We start from the raw sequence: 20,740 nt of genomic DNA on the forward strand, positions 1-20,740 counted from the left end.
TTTAGTTATGGAGATCACAGAGATTCCTGCAACAGAGCTATCTGATTAAGGTCTCATATCTGTAGAGTTCCTTGACACAGGAAAATGAAAAAACAATTTTAAGGTATGCTTAATTAGTGATGTTTTAATATCACTTAATAATTATACTGGTCTTTAAGTATGGAAAGTCAAGCTGATTTTATAAAAGGTATGAGAGAAAAATAACTTATGATATTGGTGTGACAAACTAAAAATTTGCATACTGTGATTAAAAAGGGCTAGCTTTCCATATCCATAGGCAAGACAAGAAAGAAAAGCAAATTAACAAATGCTGAGATATCCCTAAAAAGAATGCTATCTATTCACACATAGAGATACAACTCTGTCCATGTGCCATGAAAAATCTAAGTATTATTTTACTTTATTTATATGATGTAACATGGTCATTTTAAGCAATGGTTCTCCACTGTGTCTCCAACAAAACTTATTATTTTGCACGCAACCTTATGAAAGATAAAATAATTTGACTTACTAATATCTAAAATGAGAAGTCTGGACTAGATGACCTCCAATATCATTTATCTCCTATGAACTTACAAGTACTAGCAACAAAATTTCTTTGATAATTATAATTTCAAAATTAAAAGCCATATTCTCTTATTTATATGTTAAACCCTGCTTTAAACAAAACTTTAAAAAACTGATATCTTTCAGAATACAATAGGTCTTAACATTTTTAATAACAATGAATAAAGCCAATATAACAACGAATAGTTATATAATTTTTTTAAAAAAGTCAATGTTTCTTTCAAGTACCAAGTATTTATAAACTAGGTTAATATGAAGATTAAATTAATTTTAAAATCACAATTCACAACAGCCCAGCATTACATAAATAACATCAATAAACAACAACAAAAGTTTGACATAAGGACAAATAAACTGAAAAGTTCAAGCCAACTAAGGAAACCTTAAAATCTTGAACCTCTAATTTGAAAAAAATCCACTAATAAAAACAAATTCTACTCAATCAGTATGACTCCAAAAAACTCCTTGAGGTTTGAACTTTTTATTCAACAACAATTATTTATACTACTGTAGCTCAATTGTTACTTCAAGTTCTATTTTACCAGTCTAAATTAATAACAATTTATCAAGATGCAAGAAAATATTATAAATGTATGAGAAATACACACATATAATGTTAAAGAATATATTCTTTGTTCTAAAAACTACATTTCCTTTATCTCATAATATTAGAAATTACAATCATATACCACAAAAAATAAATATGCTTCTCATTTTTTTTCAAGTCACAATTCTTCACTTACTTCCTTGTCCTGGGTCATCTTCATCATTGGGGAAAAGGTCATCCAGAGGTTCTTTGGTAGAATCATTGTCTTTGTCCTCCTATAAAAAATCCCCAAAGCACAAATCTTAAACCTACAAATGCTATATAAATTTCTTAATAAAGCATTTGACATGTATATTTTAATAAAAGGATTTACATTATGGATTATTCAGCAGCATGATGTAGCAAAATAAAACACCAAGTAGACACAGGTTCTAGCTTCTGTTCCACTATTAACTAGTGGGCTGAACAAATGAATTTAAAGGATGATAATAAATGCATCCATATCAAGGAGGATGTTCTCTAATGGAATGTGTCACATGCATACAAATTGGTTCTATAAGTTAAGATATTAAATATCTTAATGGAGCTAGAAAAATAGACAAAATCAATAGAGAAAAATATTAAGTCCTCCATTTAGATTATATTTTTTTAAAAGTATTTACCTCAGAATGAGATAAAGGTGGCTAGGCAGTAGGACATATGGGGAAAAAATTAGGTTTTATGGGAAGGAAAATTCAATGACTCAACAGTGAGACAGAACAACTAAAAAACTAAGGTTGTGTTAATAAAACTATTTTTTCCAAAACTGTATCCTAACCTTGTTATACCACATCAACTCTGGGTCCACATTTTGGAAGAGTTACTGACAAATCCAAGAGAGTAGTGGTGAAGGGACTAGAAAGTTTGTCATATAGCCGGTGTTTATTCAGCCAAAGGAATTGAAAATGCTTAATCTATGTGATAGACAACTGAGTACAACTTAACAATAACTTTCAAATATCTAAAGAATTATCTTTTTAAAGGAAGAAGATATAGTCTTTGTGTCCTAATCCAGAAGACAAAAGTGGAAGCAACAGGTTGAAGTTAAAAAAAAAAAAAAGAAAGAAAGAAAGAAAAAAAAAAAAAGAATTTGCCTCAATAGTCAAAATTACTAAGATGTGGACTAGTCTGCCCAGGAGCACACTGATCACATCTCAGAGAAATTATAGAGAGAACTCTTGTTCAGAACAGATTAGATTAAATGATGTAAGAAGTCCCTGGATATGCAACTAAAAAAAACTAGAAATAAGAACAAATTAAAAACTCTCAATTAAATATCTAATTAGAAATTCTGAAAATCAAAGGATTAATAAAATCGAAAGTAAGAAAACTATTGAACTCATTAAAAAAAAAAAAAACTATGGGGAAAAAAACACAATAAAGTAGATAAGCCTTTGGTTAATTTGATTAGAAAAAGAAAGGAAGAAAACCAAATTACCAGTATCAAAAAAGATAATATATGAAGTCACTCCCAACTATTATTCTAGGTGTGCTATCTTGTCTCAAACTTCCTTCATCCTTAGTACTCTCATCTGTAAAAATAAAATAAACTAGACTAAATTATGTCTAAACTCCTCTCCAGCTTAAAATTCTATGATTTTATGAAATCAGCTTTCAATTTCTTGCTCACATAAACATTTATAACAACCTCTGGATTGGGACTCAAGGCACAATTCTTCTTTCTTTAAAAAGATCAGATATTTAAAATTTGCTGTTATGTTCTACCCAATTATGAATTACCTAGGTTAAGCATTTCCATTTTCTTTAGCTGAAACAAAAGGCCTTTGGAATCAAAATATTTAGGAGGGACACAAAAGTTATTTATCAGTCTGAAAGTAATATCAATTTCCAGAATAAAATGGGAAATTGAGTGAAAAAAACAGACCAGGAAAGAACTGTATTTCAAAGGAATGACTTGTTAAAGAGGGGGTGCAAAAGCTGTACACTTCAAAAAAGTACAAAGTTCCAAGGGAGACTCATGAAAAGCTAACAGACAAAATAAGCTCATTGGAAAACCCACAAGTTTTGTTGATATTATGATTATTAATACTGATGTTCTTGGAACTGCAGCCTGAAATGCTGGCACTAACAGTCAAAGCAGTTTTAAAAAGGTTATCTAAAGAGAGCAGCCATTAGGGAACATGGAAGAAGGATATGTTCTTGAACAAATCCCTGCAATTATTTCAGATATTCTGGATAATGGAAGAATCAACAGCTTGTACACTCAATTCTAGTTTCCAAAGACTAATTTTTAACAACTTATTTGAAAAATATTGTAAATCTCATTTTTTTCATAAAACCAACTCCTAGTTTTATTTATTATTTCAATGTTTTTCTTACATTAAATTTTGTTAATCTCACCTTTAATTTTTAAGCTTTCTAATATAGCATTTAATTAAGGATTTTTAATGTCTTTTTCTAGTTTTTTAAATTGCATACCCAATTCATTAATTTGCTGTTTTATTGATGTAAACATTTAGATATATAAATTTTCCTCTGATTACTGCTTTTGCTGTATTCCATAGATTTTGTTATGTTATTATTGGAATGAGTAGTTTTAAAGTTTTTTCAGCAACATTGTTGCTTATTCTATAAAAGAGTCTATTGTCAAGGTTAGTGCATGAAGGAAACATGTTATATATTGGTTAATATGGCTGATTAATTGATTTAAAAAGAGAAGAAAACCAAATTACCCGTATCAAAAATGAGTCATAATAAAGAAGAAATCAAAGTAATTATGAGGAGTTATTTTGCCCAATTATATGCCAATAAATTTAAGATAAAATGGAAGTATACTTAATAAAAATATAAATTGCATAGATTAACAAAAGAGGAAATATTTATTTAGATATTCTATTTCCTCATCTGTTAAATCTATGCAATTTATATTTTTATTAAGTATACTTCTATTTTATTTATAGAATATAAAAATATAGAAATTGGCTACATAAATGAGCTTTCTAAGAAAAAAAGCATTAGGATTTATAAGTGTATTCTACCAAACATTAAAGATCAACTAATTTCATATTAAATAAATTATTTGGAATAACAAACAAAGGAGTCCTATCAAATGGTCTGACTGATTTTCTGGCCTGCAGTTTGTCTCTTCCCTAACTCATGCTTTACAAAGTTGCCCAACTATTCTTATGAAAAGGCCTGAGCATATCATTGCTTTGCCCCCACCCAAAAAAAAAAGTCATCAATGGCTCTACATTACCAATGGTAAGAAAATACAAGCCTCTTAGTCTGGCTTTTAAAACTTTCAATAAATATGGATGCAAACTATCTTTCCAACTTTAATTCATTCTACTCTACTATGGGCATACATTCTTGCCAAACTGTACATACACTATAGTCTGATCATATTCAGTCCTCTTCCTTTTGTCTATAAACAAAATGATTATTACCTCGTCCCAGACTCCTATACTTTTAATTCCTTCTCTTCCTTCAAAACCTATATCAGATACTAGCTCATCCAGATAGCTTTTTTTGAATCCCACAGATAAAGGGGAATTAGAGCTTCAAATGTTCTTAGGGTTCTCTGTTTTGATCTGTTCTTTGACCTTATTATACTATAGGTTCTACCATGTTTATTTGAATATATGAATATTATCTCCTACATTAAAATAAAAGGAAATTTTTTTGAGGGGAGAGACTATATAGATTTTTTTTTATCTTTGTATCCCTAATACCGTATAAGCACTTAAATATTTATTTAAATGTGAAGTTCCAGATTACATAATCCTCTGAATCAGAACTCTCTAGGAGTTCTAAGTTCAACAATACAGAAATAGCAAATAAAATAATGTCATTTTAATGTTTTATATTTTAAAAATACCTTCACAATCATCTCATTTGACCATAATATATATGAAAGGTAAGAACAATTGCATCATTTAATGTAATCAAGAGATAAAAAGAGTTACCTATTTTCCCAAAAACACACAGATAGTAACTACACTCTAAGACTCCTTATCTTTAGTCTTTTAACATCATACTCAAAAGAACAGTTACACAAAAGGAAACATACAATTTCATAACACCTTAGAATTGAAAGTTTCTAAATATATGATAAACATAAATTGATTTTATAAACTGATACTTACTGATGGAGAAATGTCATCATCATATTTTTTTAACTGATTCATGAATTCCAAGTGTTTCTTTTCTTCCTCCAGTTGAGCCACAGATTGCTCACTTTTTTGTAATTTTTGCTGTGTGTTGGCTAACTCATCCCGCAGCCACTGATTTTCCTGGCACAGACGACGTACTTGGGCACGCAATTTCTGTTTCTCTGATTCAACTGCATTTAGATGGTTTGACAAGGCCATCATTACCTATATTATATAGAAAAAAATTTAAATCTTGCCTTAAAGTCGTCATTTTCCTAATTTTTCTACAGAATCCTAAATTAAGAATTCAGGAAATTTGCTATGTTTGAACATTTCTTTGATTTTAATTCTCCAATATGTATATGCAGTTATTGTCCTCCAAGTATACTATATACTTTGTTGAAAAAATATAAGTTCTACCCTCTTGACATATAAATGAAGTATATAATAGATATTATGGTTCATAATAACATATCCCCAAATCATAAGAAGTTTAAAACTATCCCCCCTTAAATAAAAGATGGAAAAAGAAAAAAGATTGGCAAAGTAACCACTCAAAACCCAAAATTCATAGGATGAATCAAATTTAAAAGTCTAAAATCAGACTAGGGATAATTTTTTTCTGATTCTAAATGAGTTTTTTTCTGGCCAGAAATTGGTTACAACTCTTATTTCATGCCAATTAGTAAATAAACAAAAATAAATAAATGGCCAAAAGAAAGTTAACATAGTTTAATCTATTTCATTCAATTATATCCTTTTATTTTTTCTGAAAACTTCAAAAAGGAAGAGGAAAGTCAATAACTCTAAAACTCAACTTTATATTGTGGATCTAAATTTGTATATATATATAAATCTTCAGTCCAAGACTGAGCCTCTTAGTTTTAATCCAATAAGCTTTCCCAAATCTATTTCTCAATTTATATAATTCATTTAACATAAAGTTTTACCAATTACCTTTCCTTTTTTTTTACAGCAATGTCAATTCTAACAAGTCTTCCTTTTTTTTAAACATCAATACCTTGTGTCATATTTTCCCTTTATAGTTTCAAATAAGTTATTACTTCTCCATTTTTCCATCTATATAAAGTTCAAGTCATTTCCCAATCTACCTGTGCTTCACTCAGCCCAAGCTCCAACATTTCCAAAGACTTTCGAATCATGTTTGACTTTTCTTCCACCAGATTACTCTCATCATCTTTCTTCAAACACTTAAGTGTCTCAAGTAAACTTTGCAAGATAGAATTGTGTTCATTCTTCAGAGCTTCCAATCCCTGAATCACTTGCTTTGTCTTAGAAATGATTTCATCCTGGGTCAGCTTCTCCAATTTGTCTTCCTTTAGGTATACCATTGTGGACATGTTGTCATACATTCTAGAATTTTAAAAATTAAAATTAGCCATCAAAATAATTTTTTCAGTGATCATTAACATTATTTAATTAACATCTAATTTCTGTAAACTGTGCATATCATATGAATCAGCAATACAGCTCACTAGATCTACATCCCAAACAAATCAAAGAAAGAAAAATACCTACATAAACTCATATATATATTTATATTTATAATGGCTCTTTTCATGATGGCCAAGAATTGGAAACTGAAGGAATAATTATCAACAACAAGGAATGGCTGAACAAGGTAGAATATATGAATGTGATGTAATACTATTGTTCTATTAAAAAGAATGAATATAAATCAACACATGCTATATTTACTTCTTTTATCTGTTTTTTTTTTAATCTCTCCCTTTTGGTCTGATTTTTCTCTCCTAATATGATTCACAAAGCAATGTACACTAAAAATAAATAAAAATTCTCAAGCTAAAAAAAAATACTATTTTTTTTATTAAAAAATGAAAGAAATTAAAAAATAGAGAAACTGGGAAGATCTGTATGAATTAATTCAGAGTGAGGAGAGCAGAAATAGTATAGTAATTTATACAATAACAATACTGTAAAGACAACTTTAAAAGTCTTAGTAATTCTGATCAACACAATAACCAATTATAATTCTAGAGGACTCATGATATTTGCTTCCCATATCCAGAGAGAAAAGACTCAAGAGTGTAGAATAAGGCACTACAGAAAGTGAGAGAATAAGCAAGAGACAGAGAAAGAGACAGGGGGTGAGGAAGAGAGACAGAGGGAAAAAAGGGAGGGAAGGAGAGAGAGAACTAAAGAGGGAGAGAGAAAAAGATTTGTGAGGCATAACTAAGGCAGGAGTTTGTTTTGTTTGATTACATATTTTTATAAGTAGGAAAAATAGTACGAGGTATACTATATAAGCATTATCCCTATTTAACAAATGAGAAAACTAAAGCTTAGGTATATTTAGTGATTTTACCAAGTCACAATCTCTCTTGGAGGCAGTTTCATCTATTAAATGAAGAGGTTAAATTAGAATCATTAAAATCTTTCACTAAATCTATGACCCTTTGATATACTGTCCAATGGTTATATGCCTTGTTACACTTGAATTCATAAAGCTTTTTGACCCCTAGTACTCTTTCAATCAAACATCAATAGAAGTTTATTAAGCACTATATGTCAAGAACCATATAGGCAAAAATCAAACATGAAGACACAAAAGACTGGCATAAATGACACCTGTTACCTGAACTAAATAATTTCAAATATTTACAATATGTAATTAAGTTATCAAGAATAATCATTAAGCTTTATTAAGAAAATTCTATATTGTAACATGGAAAGATTATAGTTTATTGATTGTGAGCTAATATGAAAACTTATCGAAATATTAAAGTGGGAAGAGATTTTTCTGAGATACGGGGGGTGGGGGAGCAAGGAAGAGAGGAGGGGGGCACCAAAATAGAAATTAAAAGGAGACAGATCATATGGCTCGACATAAAGAAAAACATCCTAATAATTAAAGTTGCCTCCAAAAAGAAATGAACTAGTCATATTGTTGAGGATTCTACCATGCTTCTCAGTTGTCCATATTCATAACATCAGTCTTCTTCAACTATTACATCTCCCACATATTTGGTTTTCTCAATCAGTTGTCTAGTCTTTTCAATTCGATCTACATATATCATTTGAAGCATCCTTTTCCTTTTCTCTCCATTCATAGCCACCACTAGTCCATTAAGGACCTTCTCATCTCTCACTGGAACCATTGAAATAATGTGTTTTTCTCTCCCTCCTAATTTTCTCCCCTCATCCTTCTCTTTCCTTCTGAATAAAAACTGCCAAAAATAATCTCCTCAAGTTTAAGCCTGGCTGTATCACTACTATGCTTTAGAATATTTTGTGACTCTAATTTGTCACTCAGTTTGATGTTAAAAACCCTCCCACAATCTAGCAACAGCCTACCTTTCCAGGCTTTTTGCACACTGTCTACCATTAAACATTCTATCTTAGAACATTGGCCTACTTATTGTTTCCCAAACCAAGGAGTTGGCATTCTAATGAAGTGTGAGGGATATAGAGTTTACAATTGAGTATGGTACAAAGAAAAAGACAAAGAATCTATGTTTGCTGAATTGCTAAAAAGCAAATTACAAAATGTGGGGTGCTTCCAGGCCTCTATTTTTCTAGTGTAATTATATTTCAACTATCTATCTATCTACCTAAATAATTAACTAACTCTGGCAAGGACTAAACATTCTAGTGTAGAATTGCTGCTAGCAAGCTAAACAACTATCCAATTCATCAAAGATTAAAAAAAAAAGTGAAATATCTTAAAGGAAAACAAAAAAACTAACACAAATATTTTACAATAATTCAAATTTTAAAAAATAATTTGATTATTCTCATCCTTCTACATCCCTATAATAAAAAAAACCAAAACTGACCCATGTATCTCCAATCTATGAAGTACATTATATTCTGTTCTTTGTCCTCTGCCCTTATTAATTATGAGATTTACAAAATACCTTAATCATCATTTAGTCTAGTGATTCTCAAAATTTTGGGTCCTAGTTTATATTTATCATATCCTTTTGATATTTATCGTATGAGAAATTAAATCTTAGTATCATTAAGGTCTTGACTTTGTGGATTCCTGGAAAGAATTTCCGGGATTCCTAGCAGTCTTTAAACTATACTTGGAGAACTACTGATCTAGGGGAAGCACTGATAGTTTTACAGATGAGGAAACTGAAGATTACAGCCAGGTATTTTGATTCCAAAATCATCGCACTTTCTGCTTCAACCTTGAGACCCATTGTCTTCTTAGAATCATTTGACACTAATATTACTCTTCCTTTGGCTTCCCTTATAGTTTTTCTACCTCTGTAACCATTCCTTTTTTCTTCTTTGCTAGTTCATCTTAACTCAAACATAAGGTTTTAATATTTCCAAGTCTCATTTCTTAATGTTTTATTCATTTTGTCACCACCTTTACTGTTTTAAGTGAAGTAATTTTCTTTTAATGTCCAATGAACCCCCTTTCATGTTAAACACTCCCAAATTTCCATTCTACTTCCATATTGGATATACCAAGTCACCTCAAAACTTTAATCCTGGCAGGTTATGTGACTATTGTGGTTAGTTCTCTACACCAATACAGATTACAATGCCCTCCATACTTGCTTCGTTAATGTTAACTAAATGTTAATAGGATATAGGGGAGCTAGGTGGATACCCCCAGTAATACATCTTTTCAGTACTTAAGAACAATGGTCCTTAGACCTACTACAATGTGGATTTAAAAAGAATTTGGTAAAACTTGTCAGAACTTTCTATGACACAGCTCAAAAACTCATAACAAGATACCAGAGTATGACTTATCTATTCCTATGCCCTAAACTCTGCAAACATCTCTTCTTCTCAAGCTAAATCAATTTTCTCCTTAGCTCTAGCACATTTAACTGTTAAATACACCAATACATGATATATAGTTGTCTTATCTCCATATTAGGGTATAATGGTCATGAGGACAGTAAATTTGTCATCTAAATTATGTATGTCCCCTCCCTCTAGCAGTATTCTTCACACAAGAGAACTTGTGTGAAATAACCCATAAATGGAAAATTAACTTAAAATGCTAATCTCACTCAAGAAATTTTTTTTTTTTTTTTTTTTTTTGTTTTTTGGTCTGAGGCAATTGGAGTTAAGCAACTTGCCCAGGGTCACACAGCCAAGACGTGTTAAGCATTTGTGTCATATTTTAACTCGGGTCCTCCTGACTTCAGAGCTATTGCTCTATCCACTGCACCACCTAGCTGCCCCCATTCAAGCAATTCTTAAAGACACCAGCCATGACTAGATTTAAGTTTTTCTAGGCAACAGGCCTAGCTCAGCCCTGTTGGACATCTTTCTTCAAACAAATTGATATTCCTCTATGATTATAAGGTATAGAGAAGAAATAACAATTGCACTGCTGATGACTTCTATGACTTAGTAAAAACAGGAAGTATACTTGCTCATTCAGGGGGAAATAGGAGAGCAATAGGGGCTTGACAAGAAAAGAATTTAAAATAATAAATATAGAAATGTTTTAAATGATTATAAATGTATAACATATCAAATTGCTTGCTGTAATCTGTAAGGAAAAGATACTAATAAAGGTGGGACCAAGAAAGGCAACAGGACTTGAGTTGAGTCTTAAAGAAAGCAAGGAAAACCAAGAGGCAACAACTGATGAAACCTAGCATGTTAGATATGGCGGATAGTCAGTATAAATGCATAGAGTTCTGTATGAGGAATGGGAAGATCACAAAACTAGTAGAGGGAATAAAATATAAGACTAGAAATGTAGAAAAGGGCCAGGTTGTGAAAGAATTTAAATGCCAAACAGAGGATTTTAAATTTGTTCTTGAAGGTAATAGGGAACTTCCAGAGTTTATTAAGGACGTGAAGGAGGAAAAAGGGGAGAAGAGGAGAATGTGATGAGGTCCTCAGATGAGAGGATAGATAGAAGGGGTATGAGAGGCTAGAGAAAGGACTGAAATAGTTACTGTGAAGAAAAGATTAGCAAATTAATTAGGAAGGTGTAAAAGATGAAGGAAGGACCCAATTATATAAATTTATGATGTACCCAATCAGGTCAGTTCCATGATTCTCTCCCTCCATTTACATGAATAAGAGCAAAAAAGGTAAGAGTAATCTAGGGTTGGGACTTGGCAACACATGTTCTAGGAGATTGCCATTTGAAGTGCTGGAGAAGACCCTGTGATAAAGCCAAAGCAGGGTACCTGGGAACAGCTAGTGTAAGGTACTACAATAAGACCCTGGGACAAATGCTGAGGCCTGAATGGAAAAGAGTTGGAAAGACTCTCTGGGATAAAGAAGGTAACTAAGAGGCAAGCTGATCCTCACAGGTACTGGGAAGATGACAGGACTAAGATGATGGCCAGGAGGCAAATGAATCTCCAAAGGGAACTGGAAGGGCCCGATGAAGACTGTGGCCCAACTGGCAAAAATAACTTCTTATTTTAACTTTTGGTTATTAATCAATCAATTATTAATCTCTACCTGGGGAGCTAAAAGTACCAAGAAAAATAACTTTCTAAGAGCTCAGTACAGAAAGGATTTGACATTTATACCATAAACAAAAAATGGGCTAAGAACACTCAGCAATCTAGTTTATAACAAGAACAGAAGCACTGATTTTTAAATAATTTTTAAAAACAGAAGTAGATATCTTACCTAAGCTTTTCAAGAAAAAAATACCTATTTCTGTTTTTAAAAATATGTGTTTCTTAGCCCATTTTTTGTTTATGGTATAAATGTCAAATCCTTTCTATATTGAGGTCTTAGAAAGTTCCTTTTCTTGGTACTTTTAGCTCCCCAGCTGGAGACTGATAATTTATTAATCTGTAAGTTAAGTTATATTTGTCAACTGGGCCATTCTTCTCCATTTTCTCCTATTGCTTACCTTCTTACTCTCTTTCTCTTTGATAGTGGTTTCTCTGGGTCCTGGATGTCAGAGCTTCAGTCTCCTCCTATCTTGAGCAACTTTGTAGTTCAATAGTTTTTATCTGCTCTGTAACCTCTGAAGAACAGAAATGGACCCAGCTGGATGCTAGGCTTTCAGATTTAGTGGATGCTAATCAGCCATACACATTTCCTGTCCTCTTTCCCTGTTCCTTTCTCTGGCTTTGATTCTTTTGCAGCACTAACAACTACTTAGCAAGCTGTTTTACCTAGGCTTGGCAAATTCCTGTCTTTAGAATATGGGTTTCTGTGGTAAGGTTGAATGTTACAGAATTATAGTTGAATTATTCTGCAAACCTCTAAGGTCTAAGTAGCCCTACTGCCTAATTAGGAAGGAGTATGGAGTAAATAAATTCTAGGGATAAGAGATTAATATTCTCTAATTCTCTATTTTTAAGACTCTTGTAATTCTTGGTGTCTTAGACCACAAAGAGCTGCAATTGCCTCTTGTGTATAATTACTATTTTTGAGAGGTTCAAGAGGTCAAGAGATTTGGAGGGGCTTTCTAGTCCTCCATTTTGTTGGTTAGGTGACCAAGTCCATCTATTTCAAATTTGTAGACTATACTATTTAAATTTCAGGTCTAAATGAACAATACTTAAAAACCCAAAGAAACAGGATTGTGGTAGAGGTCTGAAATGCCATACTGCACTTTATCCTACCCTGAAAATGGGAAATTTATTTTAAATATCTATCTACTGAAGCCAAATTCTAGAAATTTCTCCTTTTTTTAAGCATATAATTCATATATTAATATGAAAAAAATTAGGTTAAAAGAATAAAAGTAGCTCATTGTAGATATTTTCTGTTTCTGTGAAGTAACTCAATTTTGGATTATATTTTCAATATTCAAAAAAAAATACTTCCATTTTGAAATCTAACAGCTACGGTGAAGCCATTCACTTTATACCTTGGACATGGCTTTTATTGCTTTACCATAATTATTGGCTTTCATATTGTTGTCAGTCATCTTGAAGGATGAAAAGTTACTTCATATTGATTTTTTTAAAAAAAATTTTGAAGCTTTTGATATTATATTACTATTTATTAAATCCATAAGTTCTCTGGCTTTGGCATCTATTTGTAAAATTTGCTTAATTTTTCTTGTAACTTTTAGACTAGTCCTATGTTGTCTTCAATCAAAGGTTTTCATGGTTCACTTTATTTCCACTATTGGATATTTCAGTACTTTGAACTTAGTGTTCTGCATTTCTTTTAATATCAAAATTCTTGGTCATGTCATCTCACAGGTGCAACTGACTTTTGTATGCAAAAAATTCAAAGTCTATTTATCTGATTAAAAATCTCTTGTAACCAATTTTAGTATAGCATTTGGCAAAGCATCTGAAATAGGATTTTTTTACTAAAACACTTTTGATTAAAACAGAATTAAGGCACCTTTTTCTTCAAGAAGTAATTTATAGTGTGTGTGTGTGTGTGTGTGTGTGTGTGTGTGTGTGTGTGTGTGTGTGTGTGTGTGTGTTTGCTACCTAGGATTGCTAGCCCAAAGAAGAGAGGGGGGAATAGGAAAAAAGAGATGCATGATTTGGGAGGTATCTGCTCAGTACCAGGTGTACAGAGGAACAAGAGGTAGAAGTTGTAGAACCAGATTTAGGATTGATATAGGGGGAAAATCCTAAAATTAGTTATGCAAAAACAGAATGTGCTGCCTCATGATATAATAGGCTCCCTCTAATTAGGGATCTTCAAGAAAAGCTAAGTTCCTTACAACTTGGATTATATCATTATTTGGGAAATAAACCAAATTATGTATATGTCCATACCCTTTAACCCAGACATTCCAATATAAGGAAATCATTGGTAAGAAAGTACCCAACATCCCCAAAATGCTTATAGCAATTGGAAACAAAGTAGATATCCATCAATTAGAAAATAATAGTGGTACGTCAATGCAACATTACTCCATAAAAAAATACACTAGGAAAAAAAAGAGGTGGCCTACACAAAGGAACATGTGCCAAATAAGACAGCAGGAGTCTGAAGTACAGCATAAAAACTTTGACAACCCTTAACCCAGCCATTGTAGCCCATATGATCAATCTGTTGTTCTTCACACCTAGGGGGCTAACTGAGAATGAAAGGGAGAAAGATGTTCAGGAAAATAGAAATGGACTATTTTCTGTTCCATGTCTAGTCATCATAAAATAATTTGTATTCAGCTTCCTTATGTTATTGAATAGTGCTCATTTCAGGGCATTTACCCCTCTCTTTTCCTTTTTTTCCTCTCCCCTTCCCCCCAAAAAAACCCTACTCTATTTTTCATTCTACAATTATGGATTAAAAATACTTAAAATAAAAATGCATGAGTGAAATAATACAGTGAATAAACTAAGATCAAATCAACCAACCGAAGTTTAACTAATAGCAGATCCTTCCCTCTGGTTTTAAAAAAAGGGCACAGGCTAAAAAAAAAAAAAAAAAAAAAAAAAAAAAAAAGTCCCTCTTTTCCAGTAAAATATATCGTTGTTCCCTTTTTTTCCCAGTTTCTAATGATTTTTTAAAAAATATTCAGTTAAGAGCTGAATGTAACATATTTACATTGTTTTTATATTTTGCTTGATTATTCAAAAGGCTCAAAATTAGCAATAATCTTCAAAATTAAAGTTACAATAATCTTTCTATTTTCAATTACCAGTTTCTTATACAAATTTAGAAAACACAAAAAAATCTATACAACAAAGTCTGTTAGACAATAGGTAAACAACTATGCAAAAAAAATCACTTATTTTACATTATAAAGCATGTGAATATATGTGTGTGTGTGTATATATACATAAAAGTAAAAATGTTATAACCAAACAGCATAAAGAAGAAATGCATTTTCTCTCAATCATTTCATTTTATGTGTGCTCTGATGGTTGGAAAAATTAGGTCATTTACAAATAATAGCTCTAAAATAGTTGTTTTCTTTTTTCCCTGATATTTGCTCAAAAAGACAAATGTAACTTCTTTTTCTTAATGTCTATTTTCTATGCAATTCAAAGTGCTAATTCCACAGGTTGCTTTTAATTCTAATAGTATCAACTTACTTTAAGACTTCTAAAATGAAAGTAATAATCTAGCTTTGTTCTTTGGAACAATTTCTATTAAGCACAAAAGTCACGGAGGAAACCTTTAACTTCTAAGATAAACCTAATTTTCATTGGTAAAAACAGCTAATTACTACATGCAGTGAATGAGTAAAGAATGGCTTTTCATTGGCTAAGCAGTAATTACCTTTTCTAATGTTTGCTCAACTAAGTGAACCTCCTAGGGCAATGTGCTCTGACTACATTTCTTTATCTGCAAAATAAGAGTTAACTACAGCAAACTCAAGTAATTCATTTTTAAAAGACTTGGGGGATTAAAAAAAAAATACACATGAGAAAATCTGAGACAGAACAATTCAAATGTCAAATCTTAGTTTCCCTGCAGAAACATTTTCAACATGAAAAAGGACAGCAAACTAATGTGATAAGCTTAAATATTCATCAATAGCATAATTTCCTTTCCTAACAAAGAAAGATAAGTGAAGCTATTATAGACTTTTTAAAGGTCAATGTTTTCTATTAAAGATGAATAGTTTTTAATTAAGGAGTTGTCACCTACTATCTAGACTAAAAAAAGGTATTATGAATAATTTTTACTTTTCAAAGGAAACAAAATGCTGAAAACACCACACCAAAATAGCTTTATTACAAATTCTCTTCTTTTTTTAAACATAAAATTCATTTTTTAATCAACCAAAAAATTTGGAGGGGAAAACCCTCCATTTAACCACTATCAATATTTCCATTTTAAATATTTTTCTACTTGCTTAAAATGTACAATTTCTCTAAAATTACTATTGGACTTGACAAGAATGAAAGTTAAAATTTTAAAATGTAAGCAGTAAACACAACCACCATAAAGTTAGATCATCAATTAATAAGTGCTTGAAGCTAGATGAGAATTAAAAAAGAAATATAAAATATAGTTCCTTTCCTAAGAGAACTTACAATCTAGCTAGACAAACAAAACTATATATAATAGCAAACAATTCAAGACAGCCATTATCAAATTCTAATTTTTAATATGACCTATTATTAGTGCTGACAGAAAGAGGGCTATCATCAGTGAAAGCTTCTACAATGGAGAAGATGGGCCTTGATCTGAAAGGGAAAAGTTGGATATCTCTCTATAAGAAAAACAAGCATTCTGAAAAAGATTACACTATGAGTAAAGGCACAGAGGACAGAAGGGATCCTAAAAACATGGCATTGTGATGAAATGATGAGATAATCTAACAAAAGTCCTAAGTAGGTGATCACAAACATAAAACCAGATTATGATGCTCTCCAAAGTCATTCTGTGTAAGGATACAAGGATAGAAGACAGAATGGAAGACAAAGGAGCTAATTAAAGTCAATTACTGGAATAGTTCAAATGAAGAAAAAAACTGTTTCATCTCTTTTGTCCATATCATATTATGCTTATCACTATATATGTTGGGTCTTCTGCCCATCAAGTTGGTTTTTTTTTTTTTTTAATTTTTATTTCCCCAGCACTTGCAGATAAGTACATAATAAACAACTACTTTCGATAACTACTGTAATTCTCTAGACCAGCTGTTCTCAAATTTTTTGGTCTTAGGGTTTTTTTATACTCTTAACAAGTATCCCCAAAGATACTTCCCAAAGAGCTTTTGTTTATGTGGGTTACATCTATCAATATTACCATATTGAAAACATGAAAATAATCGTTATCTCTGGGAGACCCTGGGGAAGACCATACTTTAAAAATTAGTCTTCTAGATAATATTCTAAGCACCCTAAATTGAGCTTTAATCCAAACTATATGCATTCATTTGCTTCAATTTGTGCTGAAACTAAAGCTAACCAGTGAAAATTCACCTTTTAATTCATTGTTCCCTTTGAAAATCCAAGAACACAATAACTAGAAGGCTACAGAGCCAATAGAACTACTATACCAATCCTAAAGTTTTAGAGTGGGAATAGCAGATGGCATTTAATTATCCCACCCAGAGGTGGTTAATTTCAGATATGTTGAAAAGACCATATTATTGTCATTCAAAATGGACACTTTAAAATTGCCAATAAATAATATTTTTTAAATTTACAGGTCTCAGTAGAGGGGCTAATGCCTCATGCCTCATATTCAATATTCTCAGGAGATTGCATTTAAATGTATATTTAATATTTTCCAAAATAGACATTATATATATTTTAGTGATATGAAAAATGCTCTAAATCACTAATGATTAGAGAAATGCAAATTAAGACAACTCTGATGTACCAGTTTATATTTCTCAGATTGGCTAAAATGACAAGAAAAGATAATGATAAATGCTGGAGGGAATGTGGTTAAATGGGGACCTAATACATTGTTAATGGAGTTGAAAACTAATCCAACCCATTCTTGAGAGCAATTTGGGACCATGCTCAAAATGCTATCAAACTGTGCATATCCTTTGATCCAGCAGTGTCATAAAATAAAATCATAAAATAGGAAAAAAATATCCACGTGAGCAAAAATGTTTGTAGCAACCCTTTTTGTGGTGGCAAGAAATTGGAAACTGAGTGGATGCCCATCAATTGAGAAATGGCTGAATAAGCTATGGTATATAAATGTAATGGAACATTATTGTTCTATTAAGAAACAATTCAACAGGCTGGTTTCAGAAAGGCCTGGGGAGACTTGCATGAACTGATGTCAAGTGAAGTGAGTAGAACCAAGAGAATATTGTAACCAGCAACAAGACTATGTGATGATCAACTGATGGACTTGACTCTTTTCAACACTGAGGTGATTTAGGCCAATTCCAATAGGCTTGTGATGGAGAGAGACATCTTCACCAAGAGAGATGACTATGGGGACCAAATATGGATCACAGCATAGTATTTTCACCTTTTCTATTGTTGTTTTTTTCTTAACCATTTTCTTTCTCCTTTTTGATCTGATTTTTCTTGTGCAGCATGATAAATATGGAAATGTTTAGAAGAACTGGATGTGTTTAACCTATATTGTATAACTTGCTGTCTAGGGGAAGGGAGAGGGAGGAAGGAAGAAAAACGTGGAACAAGGTTTTGCAAGGGTGAGTGTTGAAAACTATCTTTGCTTGTATTTTGAAAAAATAAAAAGCTATTGTTAATTTTAAAAATAGGGTTAGTATTATAAAGATATTTGTTTCATAAAATATTAGTTTACACAAAAGATAGATATGTAACTCCTAAAAACCATGCTTAAAGTTAGAACTATCCCTATAACTAGTTCAAAACTAGTCTCTACACTTTTTTAATGAAAACAATTTTTTATAAAGAAAATCTCCAAAGAGAATCTTGATAAGCCTAAGATGATCCTATAAGCAATCTGGGGTTCAATAATCAAGTTCTTTGATACCACTAAGTAACACAGCAAGGCTGCCAAACTTCAACTGCAACATGATGCAGAAATGATGTTGCATTCTTTAGTGACTTTGAGAAATTGGTTTTTATATTACCTACCCTACAAAGCAGAATACTGCAATCTGCAACACATTAACACAATCACTTTTCTATTAAAGATATTTAATAAATTTTACAATGAAGCAAACTTCCCACTATATTTTAAATACTGAACAATCTGTAAATACTATGGTTAGTAAACATGCCATTTCATATTTCCTAAATCGACATTTCAGTAACCTCCAGTGAAATGTCCATGAAAAGGAAATAATTCCTACACCTATAGAAAAAAGATCAAGAAATGTAATTCACAATTAACTAGAACAAGGAATGAAGTAATTAATATGGTCTATTTTATAGAGCAAGTATGAAAAACTGTAAAAAAAATGTTCATGATTTATCCCAAAATGTATCTTTGCAAAACATTCTCATGAAAATACTTAATTCAATCTCATGAGACAGTAAAAAATGACTCAATAGTACCAATACCTAAAACTACTAGAAATTTTTACAAACTATTTACAATTTAATCTGTAATATATTAATAGTACTATGCTAATGTGTTGGGTTTTCTTTTATTACAAGATTTTATAACTGAAAAGGGTACTCTAAATTCGAGACAAAGTTCAGTTTAGGAGAGAAGGTTCCCATTCTGATGGGAAATGGGCTACACAAATAGAAGAGCCAAGAAGCCTGGTCGATTATGCTTCATCAGTTAAAAGGAGAAAATGAAATTACACACATCCCTTCCCCGGTTTTTTCTCCAATGAAAGGAAGTTGACATTCCTTCTTCCAGGAATGCTGATAAAATGTCTCATCCCAGGGCCTAGGTCCAGGGTCTCCTCCCTGGGCGGTGTCTGCGGGTCTGAAGGGGAGGGGGGACCGGAACCGCAGCGAGGAGGAACCCGGAAGGAAGAGGCCAGAACTCGGACAAAGCAGAACCGAAGCTGGCAGCCGGGTCTCCCTTCTTCCCTCTCCCAGGGCGGCCCGGTGTTCAAGCCCCCCGTCCCTCCCACTCCAGGGGATCGGGGTGGCCGCTGACGCTCTGCCCCCACCCATCTCATTTTTTGCGACCTAAGCAAACGAGAAACACCTCATGAAGGGGACCCTGGACAGTTGTCACCCCACAAGCCCCCTAGCCCGGGAGAGCCGTCCACCTCCTCTGCGGCGCCACGCCTAGCCCCCGCCCCACCCCATCCGCAGCTTTCCCCGGGGAATGCGGAGTACATAGTCCAAGTACAGCCGGTCCCCGGCAGGGATGGAGATGAGGAGATAAGCGGGGCTCTACCTAGGTCTTACGGCCCGCGGGGAGGAAAAAGGCTTTGTCACCCTTCAAAGTTTTGTAAGAAGAGGAGCCCTTAACGAGGAGGAGGAGGAAGGGGAAGGGGAAGTCAGCCCCGCTGTGCTCCCCTCAGGCGGGCCCCGGGCTCAGCGCCCGCAGCCCCCCGCCCGCCACCGCCACTCACCGTCCTGCTCCTGCGGTGACCGCGCTCCCCGCGGGCTGACAAGGAGGGAGGGGGCTAACGCCGCCCCGGCCGCCGCCTAGATGCGCCGGGCACGGGGGCGAAGGATGGAAGGCCTGGAAACAAAGGACCGGCCGGAGGGGCCGCCAGTTCCCGAGCTCGGAGCTGCCGTCAAGCCCCTGGAGGACCCTGGGAGGGCTGTCGAGGCGTCAGTCTGTCAGTCAGTCACTAGCGAGGGAGGCAGGTTAGGCTGCTGCAGCCGCAGCCGCCGCCGCCCCGACGCATCCTCGCCCGGGGCCCCCTCGTCCCCGGTGCTCCCGGCTTCCGTTGGATCCCCCTGCCTGACCTGGCTCGGACAAAGGGGTCCCGAGCTGCAAGTAGCCCGGCCCGTCCCGAATCTCCGAGATCGGCGTCCCCGGCTCCCCAGTCAGCCGCCGAAAATGGCGTCGATACCCCTCCCCTCGCTCCCTTCTCCTCCCTCTGGACCCATAATGCTCCGCGACAGCGTCCCCGCCCCGCCTAGCCCTACCCGATGATGTCATTTTGTCAGTCTCTGCTCCTGCGCGCAGACGCCTTTGCGGAGCTCAACTCCATCTCTGCTGAGCGTGATTGACCCCGGGTGGGTAGAGGAGTGGAGATACTGGGGACAGTCCCTTAAATCCCCTA

General features: G+C 33.7%; 1 protein-coding gene across 28 annotated transcripts in view; it reads right to left on the bottom strand.

Annotated features, from left to right (window-relative positions):
• The window catches only part of LOC141556660 (kinesin light chain 1), a 65,130-nt gene extending 44,591 nt beyond the window's left edge, over positions 1 to 20,539 (bottom strand). For 23 of the 28 annotated variants that reach the window (XM_074291141.1, XM_074291156.1, XM_074291146.1 and 20 more), the window contains exons 1-4: positions 20,078 to 20,539; positions 6,378 to 6,639; positions 5,260 to 5,490; positions 1,311 to 1,389 (exon numbers count right to left, since the gene is read on the bottom strand). In XM_074291141.1, coding sequence (XP_074147242.1) covers positions 1,311 to 1,389; positions 5,260 to 5,490; positions 6,378 to 6,638 — 571 coding nt within the window. In that variant the 5' untranslated portion in view covers position 6,639; positions 20,078 to 20,539. The remainder of the gene's footprint in view (positions 1 to 1,310; positions 1,390 to 5,259; positions 5,491 to 6,377; positions 6,640 to 20,077) is intronic. The other 5 variants (XM_074291147.1, XM_074291145.1, XM_074291140.1 and 2 more) reach the window with 1 other exon arrangement.
• Positions 20,540 to 20,740: the final 201 nt, after the last annotated feature.

This window comes from Sminthopsis crassicaudata, chromosome 2, assembly GCF_048593235.1.
Source record: "Sminthopsis crassicaudata isolate SCR6 chromosome 2, ASM4859323v1, whole genome shotgun sequence".
Taxonomy (NCBI): Eukaryota; Metazoa; Chordata; class Mammalia; order Dasyuromorphia; family Dasyuridae; genus Sminthopsis; species Sminthopsis crassicaudata.